Consider the following 23,607-nt stretch of genomic DNA (forward strand, 5'->3'; position numbering starts at 1 on the left):
TCCCTCAGCTCTTTAGCTCAAGGCTAGCGCTCTACCACTTGAGCCACAGTGCCACTTCCAGCTTTTTTCTTTTTGCTTATGTGGTGCTGAGGAATAGAACCCAGGGCCTCATGCATGTAAGGCAAGCGCTCTACCACTGAGCCACCTTCCCAACCCCCGGCGATTCTTAATGATCATTTTTCTCAGTTGAAATTCTTACTTTCTAAGAACAAGACTTTCTGCCTAAGAAATGTTGATTGACACTGATACCTTGCTACAAGAGCCTTTTGGGTGAGGACAATCAGTACGCAATATCCTGGCAGTACCCAGGAAGGAGGCAAAGAAAGACTGTGGGAAGAAATGGAGGCAAGAACCCTTCAGCTTCCCACGTCAGCTCTGTAGAGTGGGACTCCTATATGTGAGACTCCTGTATGTACCCTCAACAGCAGTTGGTTTTATGCATCTATTTAAAGGTTTAAAAATTGCTCAACAGTTTTTTTTCCCCCAAGAAGTATAATCACTTGAGACTTAAAAGATGCTACTAGCAAGCCCAGGATTATTTTTTTTTGTAATGGTTTTATTTTATGAGTGACAAAGACTTCCATTAGTAGGATCACTAGGAGGAAATCTTGTCTCCCTTCCTTTCTGATCCCCTCTCCTCCCTCTGAAACAGTCTTGCTATGCAGCCCAAGACGGCCTCAAACTCATAATCTTGCCTCAGTCTCCTGAGTGCTGAGATTACATGCATGAACTACCACACCTGGCTAGGAAAAGGGTTTTACTATGTGAATTTTTAAGAAGTTCAAATATGGTATTTTATTAAGGGGAAATATAAGAAAAAGAGACTCATCTTTTAATTTTTAACAGTATTTGGTTAAAAAAGTTGAACAGCTCTTAACAATAGATATAGTGGATATACACGTTTGCATATTCATATACATAAAAGGCAATCTATAGCAATTACTTGCCACCTTAGGAAGAAGATTAAAAGATGGAAAACAAATATATGTTTCATAATGAAAATGTTCACCATACAAAGCAAGCTGCAAGCTATTGGAATACTACTCTTTCTTTAAAAAAAATTATTATCAAGGTGATGTACAGAGGGGTTACAGTTACATATGTAAGGTAATGACTACATTTCTTGTTGAACTTGTTAGCCCATCCCTCATTTTTCTCCCACTTTCCCCCTCCTGCCTGAATCCCCCTGGAATACTATTCTTTCTACAAATGTTCATGACATCTCCTTTATATATGGGCTAGGCACTTGTATCATACCAATTAGTGTTTCGCCATACCAAAGGTGGCATTCACTTTATAGGCAGTAAAACTTTGGCTTAGAGAAGTTGATTTTAATTTGTTGAGGGTCCCACAGTCAGCCCGGGGCTGAACTATGGTCTTAACCACTAAGCTATTTCAGAGAATAATTTCAATGTACTCATTAAAATTGTCACTTAACAAAACATACACCCACAATTTATTTCCTGAGACATTATGTTCCTAAGTTTATTGCTTGTTAATTATTCTTTGTGTTCATGCAGTGATAATCCTATATTTTCTTACTAGCTACCAGTACAATCTGAACACAGACAGGATGCATTCTTTTGTTTAGCAATGAAGAAAACAAATCATGATTTACCTACAGGCGTTCTAGCAGTTTTTGTGATTTGCCTGAAGTCTCAGCTGTGGATTTTATGACACAAGATTGGATAGCACAATGCAAAGTGATGTTTCTTTTCCTGCTGAGAAACAGATGACTGTACTCCAGCAGGTCTAACCCTAAAAAGCTGGATTTGTAAAGTTACCACTTAGCTCCCAGGGAGAAGAAACCTTCCTCAGACTGCTGGGCTCAAAGGCTTGGCGGTTGGGATCTGGACAAATTAGTGTGAAACCAGACAAACACAGTGTGGTGCTTCATCTCCCAAACTACTGTTTGAATGTATCAGGACACTTTTAACCACCTTACTTTGAAAATAGCAGGTAGGATGAGTTACCACCAAATATAAAACCGATATACAACTTTTAAAAAGGGAAACCCTTAATTTAAATTTATGTAGTGACTCACTTCTGAAATATTTATAGCATATTTACTGTGTCCTAGACAATTTGTGGTGCCTGGGAAAAGAATGATGAACAAAAGCAGACAGGCACGGTCCCTATTTCTGATGAAATTGTGCATTCAGAGGTGGGAACACACTACCTTTGTGGTGTTTATTAACTGATTTTTACTACCTTAGGGTCTCAAATGAGAATAAATGTGACTGTCAACCACACACTAACATAGCCTGTGTAATTTTTTTTATATTTGACTTTTCAGATTACTATTTACACTAAGATACTGAAAACATTTAAGAACACATATATCTATGAATTAGAGAGAAAAAATATGGATTAGAATAAAAGAAAAAGAAGCCATGTTGCCACACTGTAGGTAAAGGCTTACATTGAGGTGAGTAGGTGCCCTGTCAAATCACCAGGGCTCAACACCACTGGTCCAATCTCTGATTTCCTTGAAGTGTTGGGAAAGCTGTGTTACTGACAACAGCATGAAGGCCACCAGGGAGATGGGACTATTTCCATATAGTTTTCACAGTGCAATGAACAAGTGTAAGCTAGTTCTGTAACCACTCTCAAGGGCCATGTGGAATAAGTCTCTGAACCCCTTTCATACATGATATTTTCCCTACTGATCCTGGTCCCTACACCTGGTCCACACTTCCCTATCCCTCCAAACTTCCTACATACAATCATCCTGATACATCATACCTCTTATGCACAAACTATGGAACTGCTCTTCTTCTTCTGCAGACATATTCTCCAATGGCCCAGTTTGCTATGGGTTGGCCTGAGATCACCTTTTCAGTTCTAACTCTTTGTTCTTTCTTTACAGGTACCTTGTCATTATCCTAAGGCAGTTTAAAAGGATCAGGTATCTTTACACATACTAGCAAGTACAGAACTTTTGATAAGATCCACTGTGCTATCATTTTTTTTTAGCAATAATGGATATGCATATCACATCCCTTAGGTACAGCACCACACCTAAGGATAAACATAAGACTCTGGAACACATGGCCATCCCTAGAGAGGCAACTCTGGAGCTCAGGTCTTTAGGTGGGAGATCCAATTTCTACCATATGTAATTTTCCCTCTCTGCAACTTAAATTGGACAGTAGGTGCTTAGATTTACTTAAACACATATGCCTCGGATTTACTTGTGAGAATTTTCTATGAGTCTCCCTTCCTTACTTTCTCACTTCTATGTAACTTGATTTCACTTTCTTCAGAAGCATATGCCTTAAACCTCACAGTTGTCCCATAGTGAATAATCTTGCCTTGTTTACATATCAGTTTTATACTGTTATTTGTAGGCATTATTGCTTCCCTTATGATGTGTAAGCTTTTAGAAAGCTTTTCTGCCTGGGCGGTCTTAGTCATAATTTTGGCTGTAATAGCTGAAAATTCATACATGTGAGGGTGGAGAATGGAGACAACTGAAAGCTACAATGCCATTTAGTATTCTGCTCTCAGTGCCTGGCACAGAGCCTGTTGAGTAAACAAGAAGTATGTCTACTCACTGGTGGAATTTCTGTTTCCAGCTTGTGTTTTTAGGATTATGGTTTTGATTCACAATAGCGCTTGTTCAATAATTAAAGGCATAAACAATTTTGACAGCTGCAAAACCATCTACCATTCTTTAAGTTACAAAGTTGCTCAATGATTTCCAAGAAAGGGGAAAAGAAAGTATCAGAGGACTGTTTCGAGGATGAAGTAAGAGATCACCATTCTAATGAAAAAAATCTGAAGTCAAACAATTATTACAGAGAATTTCCATTTCATAGCTAACTTCTAAACATGTTTTTCTTCAGCCCCTTCATCCCCGCCCCTTCTGCATAGCGAGCCCTTCAGCTTCACCCACAGCCCTAATTATCAGGCTTGCTCCACTCTGCGTCACAATGGCTATTTCAAGCACTTGTATAATCATCACCTCTCCTGCTCTGTCTTCCACTTTCCCTCACAGTCAGCTTGACTTTAGAGTATCAAGAGGTCATCTGACCTGTGCACTATATTGCTAACTTCTGTTTGGTACCTGTATTCCTGGTAAGTTTTTTATCCTTTTTCCAAATTGACAGCAAGTGATATAGCAATGAAAACAACATCCTAAGAATTCATATTTTTTTCTTAGATTATTTTTTTCTTTTTCAGTTTTGGACTTTGAACTCAGGGCCTCACACTTTCTACCTGAGATATTAAAGTAATACAACTACCTGAGCCACTCAGCCAATCTCTCCCCCTCCTCCATTCCTTCCCTCCTTCCTTCCCTCCTTCCTTCCTTCCTTCCTTCCTTCCTTTTCTCTTGAAATACTGGAGTTTAAACTCAGGGTCTTATGCTTGCTTAGCTTGTTTGACTGGTGTTATTCCATTTAAGCCATGTCTCCAATCTTGATTTTTGCTAGTTGTTTTGAAGATGGGCTGGACTCAAACTGAGTCTTCCAGATCTCAGCCTCCTGAATAGCTAGGATGACAGGTATAAGCCACTGGTGCCTGGCTCAATTCCTTTTTGCATTCATTACTTTCCAGTAAGGATCTTGCTTTTTTCTTGGGTCAGACTGGACTGAAATCCTCCTATTTATGCTACCTTTGTCAGTGACAAAGTGACAGTGACAGCTGTATACCACTGAATCCGGCCACTGTGCTTTAGCCATAGGGTAGGATAGTAGGTGCATGCTACTTTGCCCAGCTATAGACTGAGATGAAGTCTTAAAAACATTTATGCTTGAGCCATTCATCTACTGAGGGGCATCTGGGTTGGTTCCATATCTTAGCTATAGTAAATAGTGCTGCAATAAACATAGTTGTGCTGGTAGCTTTAGTGTGGTCCTGTTTGTAAACATTTGTGGTATATATACACAATGGAATTCTATGCCTCCATCAGAAAGAATGACATTGCCCCATTTGTTAGGAAATGGGAAGGCTTAGAAAAAATTATATCAAGTGAAGTAAGCCAGGCCCAAAGAAACATAGGTCCCATGGTTTCCCTTATTTGCAATATCTAATATATGTCTGAGTCAAGCAGAAAAAGTCAGATAAGGTGATGTTAGGGAAATGAACCCTAAGATATGTATTCAAATGTTTTTTACTTGCATGCAATTGTTTCTAACACATTTATAAGATGATTTCTTTGTTGCTTTGTATGTCCCTCCCCCATGGTATAACCCCTGATTTCACTGTATTTGGTGTTGGTATAATTTGTGGAGGGGAAGGGCAAAAACAAATCGTTTAAATAGGGATACAGGTGCAACAATGAGATGTACAATGAGATGTTGTTATGTTGAAAACGAACTTTACAACTTTGGTGTGGGGAGGGGGGAGAGGGGAGGATTGGGAGGCGGGGAGGAGGATGGGAAGGGGAAACAAAGGAGGAGGCAACAATGCTTGATAAGAAATGTACTCATTATCTTGCCCACGTAATTGTAACCCCTCTGTACAGTATTTTCATAATTAAAAAAAAAGAAATAAAACATATAAACAGCAAAAAAACAAAAAAACATTTATGCTTGGGCTGGCCTTGATTTATGATCCCTTGATCTCTACCCCTTGATCTCTACCCCCAAAGTAGCTAGAATTACATGCTCAAGCCAGCTAGGAATGGCTATTTTGTACTATTCAACAGCGTTGTTAAGGAGAGGGGGCCTTATGTTTGTGCTGCTTGCTTGCAAAGCAGGCCCTCTTTCACTTGAACCATGTCTCCAGTCCCTCTTTATGCTGGCTATTTTTGGAGATGGAACCTAGCAGACATCTTCCGCCTGAATCTCAGTCTCCAAAGTTGCTAAGATTACAGGAATGAGTCACTAGTGTTGACTGTTTCCAAAATTTAAAAAGAAGCAATACATATAAAGCAGATATGCAATGCTTAATCTGCAAAATAGAAAACCCAGATAGGAACAAGCCCCAGTCAGTCAGCAATATCTATCCAGGGGTGAGGGATGGGGAGAAGAGGTTGGTCTAACAGGGTGTTTAGGGGTGGGGGTGGGGGGTCTTCACAAGGGGATTTCTAAAGGAGCTTTTCCATCTTACAATATTAAGGCGATCTCTGGCCCTTTCTTTTAGCCTTCACAGATACAAAGTTTTCAACAAGTTACATCAAAGTGTGAAAATGGTGTGACAGGAAAACAATGTATTCCCACATGTATATGAACATAGAATAAAATAATACAAGGTAGTTAAGTAGGCACAGATGGTTTTGAGAAACAATGTTACTTACATCAAGGGAGCCTTCATTGATGACGATCATTCCCATGTTCTTCTTCAGCAGTTTGCAGGAATGCCCTGAGTACACAGAGGAAATTGAGGATACAATTAATGTTTCCAGGGAAGTGAGATATTAAAGTGATGATACTATCAAAACATCTAAAAAGGATTTATTTTTTAAAAAAAGGAGTAATGGTTTTTCTAGGTTTACAAGAAGTTAAAAATGAAATCCTTGCCTGGGCACTGGTGGCTCAAGCCTGGATTTTAGCTACTCAGGATGCTGAGATCTGAAAGTTGTGGTTCAAAGTCATCTCAAGCAGCAAAGTCCATGAGACTCTTATCTTCAATTAATCATCAAAAGGCCAGAAGTAGAGCTGTGGTAGAGCTCATGTGGTAGAGCACTAAGCCTTGAACAAAAAAACCCTCAGGGACAGCATTCAGGCCCTGAGTTCAAGCCTCATTACACACACACACACACACACACACACACACACACACACACACACAAAAAAAACAACATAAAATTCTCTTAATTGCTACAAGAGATAAGATACAGTGAGTTTTTTTTTGTTTTTTTGTTTTTTGGCAGGAGAGGAGGGAGCTGTGTTCAAAACACTACAGAAGAGACCGTGGTAAGGATTCTCAGTGAATTAAAGGTACCAAATGTATATGGACATCCTTCCTAATGGCCAACAGCAAGCGCTAAAGAAACCAATGGCTTTCCAAATCACTGTGGAAGAGGAGAGGATGGCTACCCCTTGCATCCAGGTCCCCGGCCCCTTCCCTCCAGGGACACTGCAGCATTCTCTCCCTGCTGTCTTCTTTTGCAATGGTAAACTGGCTCTATCGCAAACCTCTCCTTTCCTACATCCATCTCTGCCTGTAATGCCAGCTTGCTATAGTGGAATGTGGTTGGAGAAAAACAGGGAGCCCTACCAAGTCCATTTGTGATCTCATTCCATTGCATGGTTTGGAATATTCTCTCTCTCTCTCTCCTCTCTCTTCTTGTGGTCTCATGCTGTAGACAATTTTTCTTTTTGTATGCTATTGGTACCACAACATTGACTACTCATTTTCTTTTTAGTAAGACCTCTGTTATGGAATTGTGTCTCCCTGCCCCCAAATTCACATGTTGATACCAGAACTCCAATGAGACTATGTTTGGATACAGGACCCATGAGGAGGTACATGGGATCATAAGGGTGAGGCCTCTTATTGTCTGAATAGTTATGCTTCTCCAAAATTCATACACTGGAATATAACTACCAATGTGATGATAATAAGAGGTGGGGCCTTTGGGAGGTTATTGGGTCACAAAGGTTGAACCAATCATGTAGGAGACCAGTGTCCTTCAAAAGGACACCAAAGAGATGCGTGAAACAGACACTGGATCTGTTGAGATTCTGACTCTGGGTTTTCCAGCCTCTAGAACTATGAGATGTAATTTCTGTTGTTTCTAAGCCCCTGGGTTTAGGGTATTTTTGTTATAGTCTTGCAAAGGGACTAAAGCAGGGCTCAGAAGTAATAGGACTAGCATCCTTATAAGACAGAGAGGGGTGCAAATGCTAGAAGGCCAGGTGAAGACCTGCAAGTAACTTCTGCAAACGAGGATGGGTAGCCTCAGCAGACGGCTATACTGCAGGAACCTTGGCTTTGGATTTCCAATCTCCTGAGCCATGAGAGAAAAATTTCTGTTAAAAGCCACCCAGTCTATGATAATCTGTAACAGAAACTTAAACTGAATCACCTGAAGTCTTTTAAAAAACATGGGAGTTGAGCGAGTAGAATGAATGCAAACTGGCAAACCTTCTTATTTCTTAACTTAGAAACAAGTGTTAGTCACCCGGCAGTGATAGTGCAGAAGCATTGCCAGAGCTCCAGTCACCATAGGAGGAAGGATGGGGCAGGTGGAGATACAAAGGTGAGAGGTCTGTGCTGCTGCAGGAGATAAAGTTGGGCTACACAGAGATCGCTTCCCTTTCAAAGGAGCCACACGGACACTGAGAAGCCTAATAACCTTACAGATCCGGAAAAATCTTTCCAATCTCAAAATGTCTCTAATCCATTTTACTAAAATGTACCAACCTGTTAAAAAGCACCCAGATTTAAAACTTGAATCAGGCGGCTTACCTATGTTAATGGCAGTTTCTTGCTTGTCCCCTGTAAGGATCCAGATTTTGATGTCCGCTTTCATTAGTGTCTCTATGGTTTCAGGCACTTGATCTTGTAATTTATCCTCAATGGCTGTAGCTCCAAGTAGCTGCAGATTCTGGTGAAAATGAATGAGAAAAATGCTAAGAAAACCAGTTTTAGGATCTGTAAGAGCAAAAGCCAAAGGATGTATTTGTTTCAAAATTACAGGCATAACAGTAATTCATGGATTTTGGTATAAATTCCAACTATCCCACTGAGTTTTTGCTCTTAAAGACCCTTGATTTTCATCCAGTAATTCTGGCATGAGAGTGAGAGTCTCTGAAGTTGTCTAACTTTACCTCTCCCTAAGGTTGATTGCTTCCCCAAACATAGCCCCTGCCCCCCACAGATGGAAATAAAAAGTCAATTGAAAAGGAGCAGACAGCTACTAAGAAAAACAAAACAGTGGAAGATTAACACAATGAAGAAGCAATTTCATTCACTTAAGTGTAAAGATAATATGCAAATATTATTAACTATTACTTTGATATACAATGTCAGGAAATATACATACAGGATACAATTAGAAATATGAGGAAGACAGCAAAAACCAAAATGATAGTACTCATCTCTCAAAGAAAAAATAAATAAGGCAGACACTTGTGGCTCATTTATGTAATCCTAGCTGTTCATGAAAAGGCTGAGATCTGAGGATCTCCCAGGCAGAAAAGCCCATGAAACTCTTATCTCCAGTTAACCATTAAAAAGCCAGAAGTGGAGCCGTGGCTCAAGTGGCTGAACACTAGCATTGATCAAAAAACTCATGAGTTCAAGTCCCAGGACCAGAAAAAATAAAAGGAGTGTTTTTCACATTGTTGAACAACTGCATGTTAGAAGTCCAGACTATCACAAATCCCTCATTCATTAAATAGGATCTTTCATGTAAGACCAAATACAGCCAATACTTCAGAGATACTCTAGAGATATATCTAGAGATCAAAATAAACAGCACAATGAAAAAAAATCACATTAATTTTTTTCCCAGCGAATATAAAACATGTTTATACTATATATAGTATATGTGTACATAATATACTTTACATAGTATATAGTATACATACCATATATAATGTATGTATATACATATATATATATATTATAGTTCATGCTATACTATATAGTATGTAGTAACACTATACTTAAAAAACCAACATAAGTAAAAAAAAAGTAATTTGTGAGGCCGGGAACAGTAGCATATACTTGTAATATTAGCTATTCAGGATGTAGAAAATGTATGACCATGGTTTGGTACAATTTAGGGCAAAAGCAAGCAAGAACTTATCTCAAAAACAAGCTGTAATTCCAGTCATGGTGTAAAGATGGCTGGCCTGTGCAAAAGCTTGACACCCTAAAATTAACAGGACTTGAGGTTGGCTCAGATGGTAGACCATTTGCTTAGCAAGCGACAGGTCCTGAGCTCAATCCCTAGTACTACCAAAAAAAGTAATTTGCTGCTAAGAAATGCTAATAGTTATCCGTGCCTTTAGCAAGTTATAATGCTTCTGCTGGTGAAGGGTCTTGCTTTGATGTTAATGATTGCGCCAGTTTCGTAACAGAAGACAACAAGGAAATCCACAGGGAATGAAATCTTCTTTCATGAAACATTTTCTCTGCAAAAGATGTTGCAATTTGACTGTATTCTATTCACAATAGAAGTTCTTTCAAAACTGGAGCCAATCATTCACTCTTGGTATTGTAGCTTGAACTCAGGGCCTTACGCTTGCTAGTCAAGTACTCTACCACTTAAGATATATCTCTAACCATTATTTTTTACTTGGTTCTTTTCTTTTTTTTTTTTTTTTTGGGTCCAGTCGTGGGGCCTGAACTCTGGGCCTGGGCACTGTCCCTCAGCTCTTCAGCTCAGGCTACTGCTCTACCACTTGAGCCACAGCGCCACTTCCGGCTTTTTTCTTTTTGCTTATGTGGTGCTGAGGAAATGAACCCAGGGCCTCATGCATGCAAGGCAAGTGCTCTACCACTGAGCCACCTTCCCAGCCCTTGCTTGGTTATTTTCAAGGCAAGGCCTCATTTCATGCCAAGACCTGCCTGGACTGTAATACTCCTACTTGTGTTTCCCTGTGTCACTGGGATGAAAGTCATGTACCACTGCACCCAACCATTATGCTAGCTGGAAAAACAGGCATGTGTTACTGTGCCCAGCCATTGGTTGAGACTGAGTAATAGAAACTTCCTTGTGCTTCAGCTGGCTTTGAACTGCAATCTCTATTTCTGAAGCTAGGATGACAGGCTTGAGACATTCTACCCTGGTGGAGAAAATCCTTTCAAAATGGACCATTGCCAGCAGGGTGGCGGTGGTTCACGCCTGTAATCCTAGCTACTAAGGAGGCTGAGATCTGAGGATCGTGGTTCAAAGCCAGCTGAGGCAGGAAAGTTCTTCAGCCTCATTTCCAATAAACTACTCGGAAAAGGTCAGAAGTGGCATTGTGGCTCAAGTGGTAGAACACTAGTCTTGAGTAGAAGCGGCTCAGGGACAGCCCCCAGACCCCGACTTCAAGCCCCAGGACCAGCAACAAAACAAAACCAAAACCAAAAGAAAACTCTACTACTGCCCTATGAACTAAGTTTCTTGTCATATTCTAAATACTGTGCTGGAATTTCAACGATGTTCAGAGCATCTTTATCAGATTCCATTTCAAGAAACAGCTTTCTTTGTTCACTCTTAAGAAAGTACTCCTGGAGTCTTTAACTTCTATATCCTATATGGGGAGCAGGAAATGTTTCTCTCCTTTTCTATTTCTCCCCACTTTAATCCTGCTGTACTTTTTTTTTCTTAAAAAAATTAAGAAACAACTCCCTATCCATTAAAGAGTTATCATGAGATTGCAGTAGTTCTTCAAGTCTTCAGGCTCCAGCTCTGATTGTGGTTCATTTGCTATGTCTATCATGTCTGTTTTACTTCTCACTCAAAGTCATCTATGAAAGTTAGAATCCACCTCTTTTAAGCCCCTGCTAATATTTTTGTCTGCTATGAACCACAAATGTTAATGCCATCGAGAATGACAAATTGTTTTCAATTTGCTGTGCCCAGATAGACCTATGAGAGAACCACACTGCCTACACAGCTAGAGCCTCCAGGAAAGAACTTATTAAATAATATCACTTGGAAGTAGAAATCATGCTTTATTCCATGGACTGCAGAATGGATATTATGTTACCAGGCATGAAAATGTAATTCTTGTTTTTGTCTATCAGAATTCTTGAGTGACCAGGTAAACTATCGATAAACAATAATATTTCAAAAGGAATCTTTCTTTTCCCTCTTCTGGGCTGTAGGACCTAGTAATATGCTTCAAATATTCAGGAAACTACATTACAAATAGATATAACATACAGGTTTTGTTATTCCAGTTACAGAGCATGGGCAGAGTTACAGAGGAGATTTCATGTTAAGGGCTCTAGGATTTTCAGAATGCCAAATGAGCACTAGCTTACTTAATGTTCCTCGCTGATTCAGTCCCCTCTGAAGATTCAGTCTGCCATTTGAAATCCGATATTGACTTCTCCTCTCTGGCTATGAAAGTGCTAGTGGGCATTTTCTTTGGTCTCCAGGAGTATCTATTGCTAGTGTAGCCACATTCACCAGTGATCTCCCCATACTTTCCTGACCACCTGCTGTAGGGGTCTACAGCAGCACCTGCTGCCTCCCTCCCTCCCCACCCCCCCGCACTTCTATGTAATGGAGATGCCCTCTTTCCTTACGCCCCATGAGCAATGAACAACTTGAGTCGGTTTGGACTTCTCTTCCACAGATCTCTCTGACCCCTTTCAGTCTTTGCAGCACTGAAGAGGGTTCAGGCCTTGTTCTGAATTAGGCTTTGGCTTAAGACAATGCTATGTCTGGTCTGATCTTCTATCCCTACTACTAAGACTTTTCCATATCAACAACAGGACTGTCTTGCTTTCCTATCATTTGTGAGTTCACGGGATCGGCACTTCTAACTTCCTTAGGTAACTCTTCCTTTGCATCCACAACTTGGCTGTGTGGTGCCAGAGCCCTCACCCCTTCCAGTTGGTCTTGGCCTTAACCTCTCTATGGAATCATCTCCGGCTTTTGAGTTTAAATGAGAAACTCTACTTTTCACTTAAATACATGGGGGTTATAATACGGTGCAGTTTCAATACTGTATCCCAGAGAATGGGAGCATAGATTACAGGGGAAAGCGAGATGGAGAACAGCTACGTTGTGAGACAATCAGAATACACACATTTATTAAATCCATTGCTTTATATGGGTGAGGTCCTGACACCTCCAAACAATTATAATAATGAACATCACTGACCACAGATCACAAATGTAATTTTGGTGCAGCAAAGTTTGAAATACTACAAAAATAATTAAGATATAACATGAAGCCATGAAGTGAGCACCCACCATTAGAAAAATGACAATACCACATTTGATCTACATGTGTAGGATTTAGGCCTGTACCAATTAAGAATGCTTTTGGATGCAAGTAATAGAAAATGATGACTAACAATGGCTAAAGTGAAGGTTTTCTTTCCTAACCTAAGTAGAGCTGACAGAGACAGTGCTGAGTACTATTAGATTAGGTGCTTAACTATCCATATTTATTCTCTTAGTTTCTCTGACTGGCTCAGAGTAGCTGTACAAATACAACTATAACAGCTATGTGAAAGATAAAAATAAGGAGGTAAGCCAGATGTGGTGGCTCAAGCTTGTAATTCTAGCTACTTGGAGGCAGAGACAAGGGGAACTCTGGGCCAAGGCCAGTTCAGGCATAAAAGTTTGCCTGATTTCATCCTGACTAATGTCTGTGCTAAATGGTACACACCTGCCACTGCATCAGGGAGACAAATAGGAAGATCACAGTCCAAGTTGGTCTAGCCTCGAAGTAATACACTGTCTCAAAAATTACTAACACAGAAATGGAGCTAGGGGTATAGTCAAAGTGAAAGAGTGCCTGGCTAGCAAGCATGAGGTCCTGAGTTCAAACCTCAGTACCACCCAAAACAAGAACAATAACAAAAATCAAAATGTACCAAGTGTATCTGATTCTTCTTAGAAAAGCAGAAATGCTCCTAAAACCTCCAACCCAATGTTTCTAAATGAAGTCAATTTCCCAGCCTGTGTTACAGGCCTACTTCTTACTGCTAGTATTTAGCTTCTCCAGCCTCCACAGTAGAGCTGTCAAGGCAGAAAGGGATGAGGATGTTAGCCAGTCAACAGTCTTGGCTACCAAGAGCATGCATCTGCAAGGTGTTTGTATGAAGACCCAGCATTCATATCAATAGAGCTCCATGTCTCACCATCTTGCCTAGTGAAAGCTGGTTCATTTCGTAAAGCCCAAGCTCAAACTTGCTTTCTTTTTGTTTGTCAGTTCTGGGACTTATACTCTGGGCCTGGGTGCTGTTCCTGAGCTTCTTTTTGTTCAAGGCTAGCATTCTACCACTTGAGCCACAACCTCATTTACCAAGTTTTTCTTTGTTGTTGTCGTCTTCTTCTTCCTCTTCCTCCTCCTCCTCCTTCTCTTCCTCCTCCTCTCCCCCCCCTCCTCCTCCTCTTGCTCCTCCTCCTCCTCCTCCTTCTTCTATGATTCATTAGAGATAATGCTGCCCAGGCTGGTTTTAAACCATGATCCTTAAGGCTCAGTCTCCAGAGTAGCTAGGATTCTAGTTATGAACCATGGGAGCTGAACGTTTTTTTTAAAGCTTTCCTTCACTTCTTTTTTTTGTAAAATACTGGTAACCAGATAGCCAAAGATCCAAAATGTGAACCTGTTTGTTAGAAATACATAAATATACTCAAGAACTTTCTAGCTCTGCTCAGACACTACACCGATCCATATTACCACACATAAACCTCAAAGAATGACTTCATTGGAGAGATCACATTGAAATCATATTTAAAAGAAGGGAAGTGTCTGGTTTTGCACAGGCAAGAGCAAACATTTTCAAGCTAAGCAAAAGTGCAGGAACACAGACACAGGGCCATTAAGGGATGCTAAGAACAGTTACATGTAGGTTACCATGAAGCGTGTTGGTAGCGGTGATGAAGGAATTTCACATATGTCACTGTGTATCAAGGAAACACTGTGTTCTAAACATCTCTTCATTTTTCCCTTTATCCTGAGAGATCCCTGAGCAGGAGTCCTTATTCATTTTAGTGGAAAGCTCTGCAGCTGCCTGGGCTTTTACCCTGGAGTCCTTTGTTGTGAGATTAGCATCTTGAGTGATGGACGGCTCTGCCTTTGGAAATTAATATCTTCAGCTACACAGCAATCATTAGAAAAAAAAAGATGTGAACTTTGCGTGCTTTTCCTGATCATAACACTGGAGTGTTCGAGTTGTAATCAATTTCACCCCAAATATGGATTCGCTTACACAGATGGCCGCTAATGGGCATTATGGGAATTACATAGTCAGAGTGTGCTGAAACATGATAAAATTCCCATGACATTTCTGGAATTAAAAAAAAAAAGGCTAAACACTAATTTTACTTTCAAAATGTCACCATGCTGAAAGTTATAAAGGGGTCAAGTTGATGACTCTTTGACATAACGTAGACTTTGTTATCACAGAAAAATCATGAAATAATATTTTTTCATCTACTGAAGCCCTCAATCTTATGTTCTCTCTTTTAGATGTTTGTAAAGAATGTAACTCTTTCTTTCTGGCTGGTCCTGGGGCTTGAACTCAGGGCCTGGGTACTATCTTGAGTTTTTTTCATTTTCTTTTTTTTTTGCTCAAAGCTAACACTCTACCACTTGAGCCACAGTTCCACCTCTGACTTCTTTACTAGTGGTTAATTAGAGCGAAGAGTCAGAATTTTCCTGCCTGGGTTGGCTTTGAACTGCGATCCTCATATCTCAACTTCCTGAGTAGCTAAGACTCATAGGTGTCAGCGAGTGCTAAGATTACAGGCATGAGCCATCATGTCCAGATTTCATATTTACTTTTAAGTGAATACAATGATGAAGAGAGGAAAAAAATATCTCCTGTGTCTGGACAGCTAAAAACACCACCAACACCAACACCTTATCCAACATGTGTTAATATGACTTTAAGTCCTAAACAATGAATTCAGATTTAGGCAAACAATCAGCTGCAGCAGGAGGATCTGGGTATGACTGAAGAGATCACATCAAAGGCAGAGGCATGGAAAAAGCATGATACTTCTGAAGTTGCTATTTAGTCAGTACAAGAATGAGTTAAAGTGGCGGGGAAGATATGGCTGAAGAAGCCAGCAGGGAACAGAGCTGAAGGTTCTCTGGTAGAGAATTTCAGAAAGGGAGACACAGGATCTGATATGCATTTCGGAAAGTTCACTAGAGGTGACCTGGGATGGGTCAGGCAGATTGGCTGTTAGAAGAGCAAGTTAGTCATTGGCTATGGCTCTTTGGCTCCTGGTGATCCCGGAATCTGGATGTGCTGTGGAATTCTCAGAACTATGCCGCAGTGCTGTTTCTAAAGACTCAAAGGCTCTTCCCTGGGCTCCATGCTGCTGGCAGCATTTGCTTCTGTGGTTTTTCATCTCAGCATCTTCCAGCACTTCCTGATGCTGTCTCATTTAAAAGAGAATTCCTTACCTCCTTTCCTTGAAGTTCAAGCTAGGCTACAGGCCTACAGGCTGAGATCACTAGGCGGCTGGAATGGCTCATTTGCTGCTTCCTGGAGAAATCACGCGACTGGTTAATTTTTCTAAGGCTAAGAGTTTTTTTAGCTTGATGCTTTTGGAATCCTAGACATCACATTTGAACTCACAAAGCCAAGGATTTAGCAAATGAGGCTAGAATTTGCGCACACAGCTGAAAGGAATCAGGCTCTGAGTAGTGACTGGGTGTGGCTTGCAAAAACAACACATCCATCTTTTCTGAGTCAGAAGACAGCCTTATCCAATGTGGATCTACTAGGATAGTGCTTGTAAGAAGGGATCTTATCATGCCAGGAGGGAGATATTAGACATATAAGGAAATCTGAAGTTTTATAATCAAAATCTAAAGATAAGTTGAAGAGAAGTCATGAAAAATATCCCCCCCCCCCCTTATATGTAAGGAATCTTGGATCCACAGCTTGGAGTACATAGAAACTACCTCCACAGCTAGGGGTTATCAAATATGCTGACACCTCCACTCACATGCTGATACAAAGGTACGCAACCACATACTTCATTACATTTTGCTGTTCAAGTCTCCAATATCTTTTCTGCATTCTTGATTTCTTCTAAGCCAAGCAGACAGCCTAAACTATGGTTTATTAACATGAGGCTTGGAATTAAAAATAGACTCAGTTTGCTACAACGGCAAAATCACTACTGTTTGTAGTGGGAATAAAATGAGAAGAGTCATCTCAGACTTTATTTTGTGGAGGGCTATATTAGGAAAAAAGGTTGACACAGCTGTATAGTCATACAACATATTTGTTGTGAATATTATAAATGATGTGCATTATAAAATATAGAAAAAGATCTAAAAACAGAAACAGAGAGTCTAACAGTCTAACAGTCTCCTCTCATTGAAATAGAATTGGAATGATGATGTCTACTTTGGAAGCTCATGAAATGAAGAGTCAGGAGGTGGGGAGCATAGCTTGGAGGTACTGCACTTGCCTGGCCTGTGTGAGGGCCTGGGCTTGATCCCCAGCACTGAAAGAAAATAATCAGGGTAAAGAGCAGAAGGCTTAGAGCTTAGTAAAAGTGGCAGGTCTCAGTGGTAGATGAGCCAACTAGCTCAGATGTTCTTAAGCAAATAGGACCACAGGAAATGACAAGAATTGTAAACCACAAAAATCACCAGCACATCACGTAAATTCTCATCTATTTTTTTTAGTTCAAGTGAAAGTGATATCTGCAGCTACTAAGGAAGAAGAGTTGTGGTAGTTATATCTGAAAAAGCATTCCACTATAATATAGAAGTTTCTGTGAGCTTGGCAGCCACCCATGTTCTAGAAAAGCTATGTTTTCTATTAGGTTTCCTATTTCTCTAGGGATCCTTTAAGCTTTTAACATTGACATATGTGCAAAGGATGCTTAACAGTTGTGCTTAGTCACACTGAGTGCAATTATCGATCTATATTATACCGCATCAATGCAATCTTTAAACATCCCCAATATATCAACCAGTCTAAAAAAAAAAAAGATCTGAAGGTCATTGGAGTGTCTGGATGCCTTATCTCAGTGCATAGGACACAGATCTGCTTGGAATTAAGAGCTTTTGGTTTACTGTTCCTCTATAATCGCTAAAACAAAGTCAAGAGTTCGTCCTGCTGTTCTTTTGCCCAACTATGCCCCAGAGCCTAGAACAGAGTTAGCTACTGAGCTAGGGCTTAGGCGTTCATTGTTGCAATAATTCCTACTATGTTCTTACATTTTTCTGTAGGTAACTGGGAAGACAAGGTTTTGTTTTAACCAAAAGAATGCCCTGTGTCAAAATTATTAGCTCTTTTTCTCTACTAAATGAATCTATAGTAACAACACATTTGATACTATGGCCTTCATCAGTGTGGAGAAAGCATGAACCAACTGCATTGGAACCAGGGACTAGACTTTCATTAAGTATGCACTTACTAAGCTTCAGCTTATGAATAATTGATTTAACTGAGTAATTCACTTATTCATCAAACATTTATTGAGTGATTAGCACAGACCAGATAGTCAGTCTCTTTATCACTGGAGATACAGTGATGAGAATGAAAACTATGGTTGCTGCTCATAAAGCTTCAAGCCAGTAGAGGATTTACATTAATCACAAGTTACAAAAAGTATCCAAAACACAACTGTTATATGAACAAAGGAGAGCCAGAAGTATAGCTAGAAAAGCCCAGAAATAATTCCCTGACCCACATTCTATTAAGAACTAAAATGTTACCAAATAAATATATAGGAAAAGTTTTCAGTTTTTGAAAATATACTTCTAAAACCACATCTCATAATCACAGAAGTAAAACTTTTATCACCAGGGAAGGACAGCTCAATAGGTAATGTGTAGCGGGTTAAAAGATACAATTGCAGTTTATGTTGAATCAAATAAATGCAAAAAAGTTTCAGCCAACTATATTTTGCATGAAGGTCCACCTTCATATATCAACCAATTATATAAGACAGTAAGATCAGAGCCCTCTCGGGGCTATTAATTTTCAAAGGAATTCAGTATCATAGCACAACTAGGAGGAAAATAATTTATGTGTCTTAGCAACACGCTAGAATGAAATTAAAGTGACAGATCAAAGTGAAAAGGTGAGAAATTTCTGAGAAACTATTGCCTACCAAACTTACCACTTTTAATTACATTGTTTATACTTCTTCCAGAACAAGTACAAATAAATACAATTTTAAGTTAAGTTTATTTTCAAAGTTGTCACTGATTTTTTCAAAATGTAGATCAATAGTGCAAGCTGTGTCTTAAATTTAGATGATGCGTGCAAATATATATCAGCATCTCTCAAAAGAATGAGGTTAAGGAAGACAAAAGAGGTCAGGTCTGTCGTCAAAAGAATGAGACAACTGTAAATTCTCTCAAGTGGTGATGAAGAGAGGTGTCACTGCCCATGGTCCCCAGTGGGGAGCTGCCATCCTCTGCCTCCAAGTGGGTCAAGAGAATGGCGGCGGCTTGTGACTCTCAGTTGTCCCTTTTGCACGCCACCTCTGCCAACATTCTTATGGCTGCTCGATAAGCTACACTTTTCTAGTAATAAGTGTCATTCTTGCCTTATCTTTAATAAAGGGGGGGGGAGATGCTACAGTAATGAATTCTTGAAGCATCTAATGCTAATTGAATTATTTGATGAGCATTGTAACAGTAGAAGTAGAATTTTAACTATTCTAAAACGTTTACCATACGAATGCAAACACTGGAGCATGAGCAGTGCATCCTAGTGACAGACAGGATGACAGTATTTTATAAGGAGGTTTATTAAAAACCCCAAATTCTCTTTTCTTAATGCTTTTCAGTATTGGCAACAGTATCCTGAGGATTTTTTTCAAACCTCCCACATTCTCTTCTTTTCAGTGTAGCTCTGGGTGGGAGGCTGGAGGAAAGGTGGCATGTTTCAGTGCCCTGAAGCACTGAACTCAAGACATATGCCAATATTTTCTTCTATTTTTCAGCCTATTTGGGTATATTTTTTCCTGCATATGTGTGAGTTGTAACTCCAAAAGGAATAAAGCCTCAATTAAAATGAAATGGCGAATAGACACATGAAGAAATGCTCAACCTTTCTAGCCATAAAAAAAAAAATCCAAATCAAAACAACATTGAGATACCACTTTACCCCAGTTAGAATGGCTATAATCAAGAACTCTAATCTAATAACAACAGATGCTGAAGGGGATGTGGACAGAAGGGAACCTTACTGCATTGTTGGTGGGAGTGTAAATTTGTTCAACCACTTTGGAAAGCAGTATGGAGGTTCCTCAAAAGACTCCACATAGAGCTCCCCTATGACCAAGCAATCCCACTTTTGGACATTTACCCAAATGATCACAAACAAGACCATACTAAAGCTACCAGCACAACTATGTTTGTTGCAGCATTATTTACCATAGCTAAGATATGGAACCAATCCAGATGCCCCTCAGTAGATGAATGGATCAAGAAAAGGTGGTATATATAAATAATGGAATTCTATGCCTCCATCAGAAAGAATGACATTGCCCCATTTGTTAAGAAATGGAAATACTTGGAAAAAATTATATTAAATGAAGTAAGCCAGGCCCAAAGAAACATAGGTCCCATGGTCTCCATTATTTGCAATAATTAGTGTATGTCTGAGACCAGCAGAAAAGGTCAGATAAGTTGATGTTAGGCGAAATGAACCCCAAGATATGTTTTTTCTTTCATGCGATTGTTTCTAACATATTTGTAAGATGATTTCTTTGTTGCTATGTATGTTCCCCCCCCAATGGTATAGCCCCTGCTTTCACTGTATTTGATGTTGGTATAATTTGTGGAGGGGAGGGGAAAAAACAAATCATTTAAATAGGGATACAGGTGGACCCATTGCAACAATGAGATGTACAAGATGTTATGTTGAAAAATGAACTTTACAACTTTGGCTGGGGGAAAGGGGGCAGGAAGGGGAGTGGGAGATGAGAAGGGATGGGAAGGGGAAACAAAGGAGGAGGTAATAATGCTTGATAAGAAATGTACTCATTATCTTGCCCATGTAATTGTAACCCCTCTGTATGGTATTTTCACAATAAAATAAATAAATAAATAAAACAAAAAATTAAAAAAATTGTCTACTAAGGAAAAAAAAAGAAAAACCAAATTACGAATTTGAACACATATGGGAGAGATAAGAGACAGTGAACAACACTTAAATTACAACCTTAATTAAGCTATAAAGAGCTCATTTATTTTGTAATATATTTCTGTTTTTTTTTTCTGGGGCAGGGGTCTGTTGGGAATCTGTATAAACCTTCTGAATGTTTTAGAGGTAATTATTAGTTCCCATGTTGAAGGCATTTTGCTTCATTAATACAAATATGTTCAGAATTATCTTGTATGGTCACTACAATGTTCTGAATTTTGGGGAAGTACACTTTCTAAAAAAGTCCACACACACGTAACATTCTATGGCTTTCCAACTACTCAACAGAGCCCCGGAGTTGTGAAAACCATATTGGGACCACCATGAGGACAAGGTGGTCTTATGGTTTAAAATTTCACCATTTTAGATACCAAATCCAGAATTATGGTCTGCATAAAAGCAGGTTCCAAGAACGTAAAAAAAGATTGCATAATCAACATGTCTCAGTTAAAGCGGGTACGGAAGAAAGCAAACTGGAGACACTCTAAGCCTGTGAGAGTTAAATAGAAAGGCAAGGTGGCACCGAGAGAGACTGGTGGTCTGATTTGTGGAAATTTGCCTCCCTAGGGTGGTTTTCATGGTGGTAACCACAGCTGCTACTGAACCCCAACCCCAGCTGATTAAAACAAAGAGGGGAGCTCAGACCAGGAAAGTGACAGATTAACAACCCTGCAAGTCCTCAAAGGACCAGAAGTTGGCAGTACTTTTTAGAAAAATAGCTCAGTCACAGAGACCCCTGTGCAATTTTTCTCCTAAAAAAAAAAAAATTCTGCTCACATCTTAACTGGTCAAATAACCTTTTGAGGGCCATGCTGAGTTACTATATCTCTAAAAGCATCTTTTGAACCAAGTCTGTTAGTCCCTCCTCAGATCCCTTCTTCAGGATTCTTCACTTAGGGCATTTGTTCAGAATGTCACCTAAAGGGCTATACTTGTGCAGCTCTCACATTAGTACATTTTAATTGATTAATGAGGGTTAATTAAAGAAACAATACATGAGAACCCAATCTTAGAGTAGGAAAGGACAGAGAAAACAAACAGGCTGGCTGAGTTAAGGGGACCCAATCTCTAGCTTTGCAAATCTCAGATTTCTCAAGAATGACAGCACATGACTTATCAGAAAATAAAAATGAGTTATCTCTAATTTCTCCATTTAACTTATGTTTAGTTAAGGGGAAGTCATAAAGAAGGTTTCTCTATTTGGATACTAAAAGAAAGAAAAAAAATACTGCTTTAAGAGAGATTCTCTGGCAACTTCAGATTTCAATGTAACTCATGATCGCCATCTGCTGGAAGTAGATTGAATATCTACTTCAGTGAATAGGAAGTCCTAAAATTTTAAATCACATAACAACTGTTAATCCAAGAACATCTAATTTGTAACTCTAGGAGGAAGAATTTTAGTACACTAAACATTTAGCCCCAGGATTTTCTATGCTGTGCTTCAACTGGAATATACTTTAATATATAAGATTTTGGTTGAAAAGATTAAAAGTGGTGAATTCTGGGGTCAGATCATTTTATTTTAGCACATGAAGTTTCAAAGAAATAAACATAACTATATTGGGAAGTAGTATCAAGAAAGAGGCGAGGCAGACATATTGTCCCTACCACCACAGTGATTGAGTATGCACATGCTCTAGTTATAAAGGCATTTTCATTAAGTCAATTGATAACAAGCAACTATCAGAACTGTAACTGTTTTAATTTTACAGTTAAAGCAACCAAGGCGATTCAGCTTGAAAGTAATAGATACACTACAATGGGTGTTCGTTAACAGTGGCAAGAACTCTTGCTTCCTTAATTAGTAATAGCAACACACACGTGTAGATAAGATTTATTATTGCTTAGATGAAAGGAGAATCACAGTGTTGTATAGAGATATTTTGCTTTTTATTCCTAGAGCCCCTTGAGCAAGGCAGAGGGCAACTCTATGTATACCTCTAAAATTTAGTATGGGCAGGGGGAAGGCACATATATGCTATTGTACATGTTAGAGACAGGATAGAAACTGAGTTCAAATATTAGGGGGTGATATTTAGATACATATGTACATACCTATCACTTTCTATATAAATGGCCACATTTATATGAACCTGGATATTTTCCCTTATAAAATACGTAATACAGAAGGGATGCATACCATAAAACATAATGCAAGATGCAAACTACCTTCTTTAAAAGTGTTCTCAAGATACTGAGGTACATGTGTCAAATGTGTATGACAGAGAAAACCATCTGTCCTAGAACATGAACTGACTAGTTACATGAAGGGGCAGGAAGTTGATGTTATGTAGTAAAGGGGCAGTCACATGGGAAGCTGGAGGGAAAACAGTCCTGGAGCATCAGTCCTGGGGCTGCCTCCCAGACAGGATGTGGTAGAAGTACCTATGCTAATAGTCAAGAAGGAAAAACAAATGTCAGCCTTGACCTATCAGGAGAAAGATCAAGTCAACCAGAGTTCAAGGGCGGGATTCTATGCTGCATAAGCAGGAGAACAGTTGGAGGAATTCAGCCAATAGGTTGTTACTTAATGGAGACTGGAATGCTTGAGGTAAGGTGCCTGAATGCTTCAAAGCATGAACATGGGAACATGAGGAGTTGTGCAAGCTTCACATCACTTAACCTCCCTATTTCAGTGATTTCTTCATCTGGAAATAGAATGATTTTTAAAACTCCATTGGACTAGACATACTACACAAAATGTCTTTGTTAACTGAAGAAGCAAATTTCTTGTTGTTGGTACAGCACCAGTTACAGGACATCCATCACTTTTAGACTTTTTATCAGGAAAGCAAGGATATTTCCAGGTCAGTCAGAAATGACAGAGACCCAGGAGCTCAGCAGGGTAGCACAATGGAAAAACACTGGTACGGAGACTAACCTGGAAAGAGT

At 39.5% G+C, this 23,607-nt stretch overlaps 1 protein-coding gene across 3 annotated transcripts in view; it reads right to left on the reverse strand.

Annotated features, from left to right (window-relative positions):
- Atp8a1 (ATPase, aminophospholipid transporter (APLT), class I, type 8A, member 1) overlaps window positions 1-23,607 on the reverse strand; it is a 215,387-nt gene that overhangs the window by 84,438 nt on the left and 107,342 nt on the right. For all 3 annotated transcript variants that reach the window (XM_013009074.1, XM_013009073.1, XM_013009075.1), the window contains 2 exons: window positions 8,362-8,500; window positions 6,245-6,309 (listed from right to left, as the gene is read on the reverse strand). In XM_013009074.1, coding sequence (XP_012864528.1) covers window positions 6,245-6,309; window positions 8,362-8,500 — 204 coding nt within the window. The remainder of the gene's footprint in view (window positions 1-6,244; window positions 6,310-8,361; window positions 8,501-23,607) is intronic.

Source organism: Dipodomys ordii, unplaced genomic scaffold (genome assembly GCF_000151885.1).
Source record: "Dipodomys ordii isolate 6190 unplaced genomic scaffold, Dord_2.0 Scaffold8, whole genome shotgun sequence".
NCBI lineage: Eukaryota > Metazoa > Chordata > Mammalia > Rodentia > Heteromyidae > Dipodomys > Dipodomys ordii.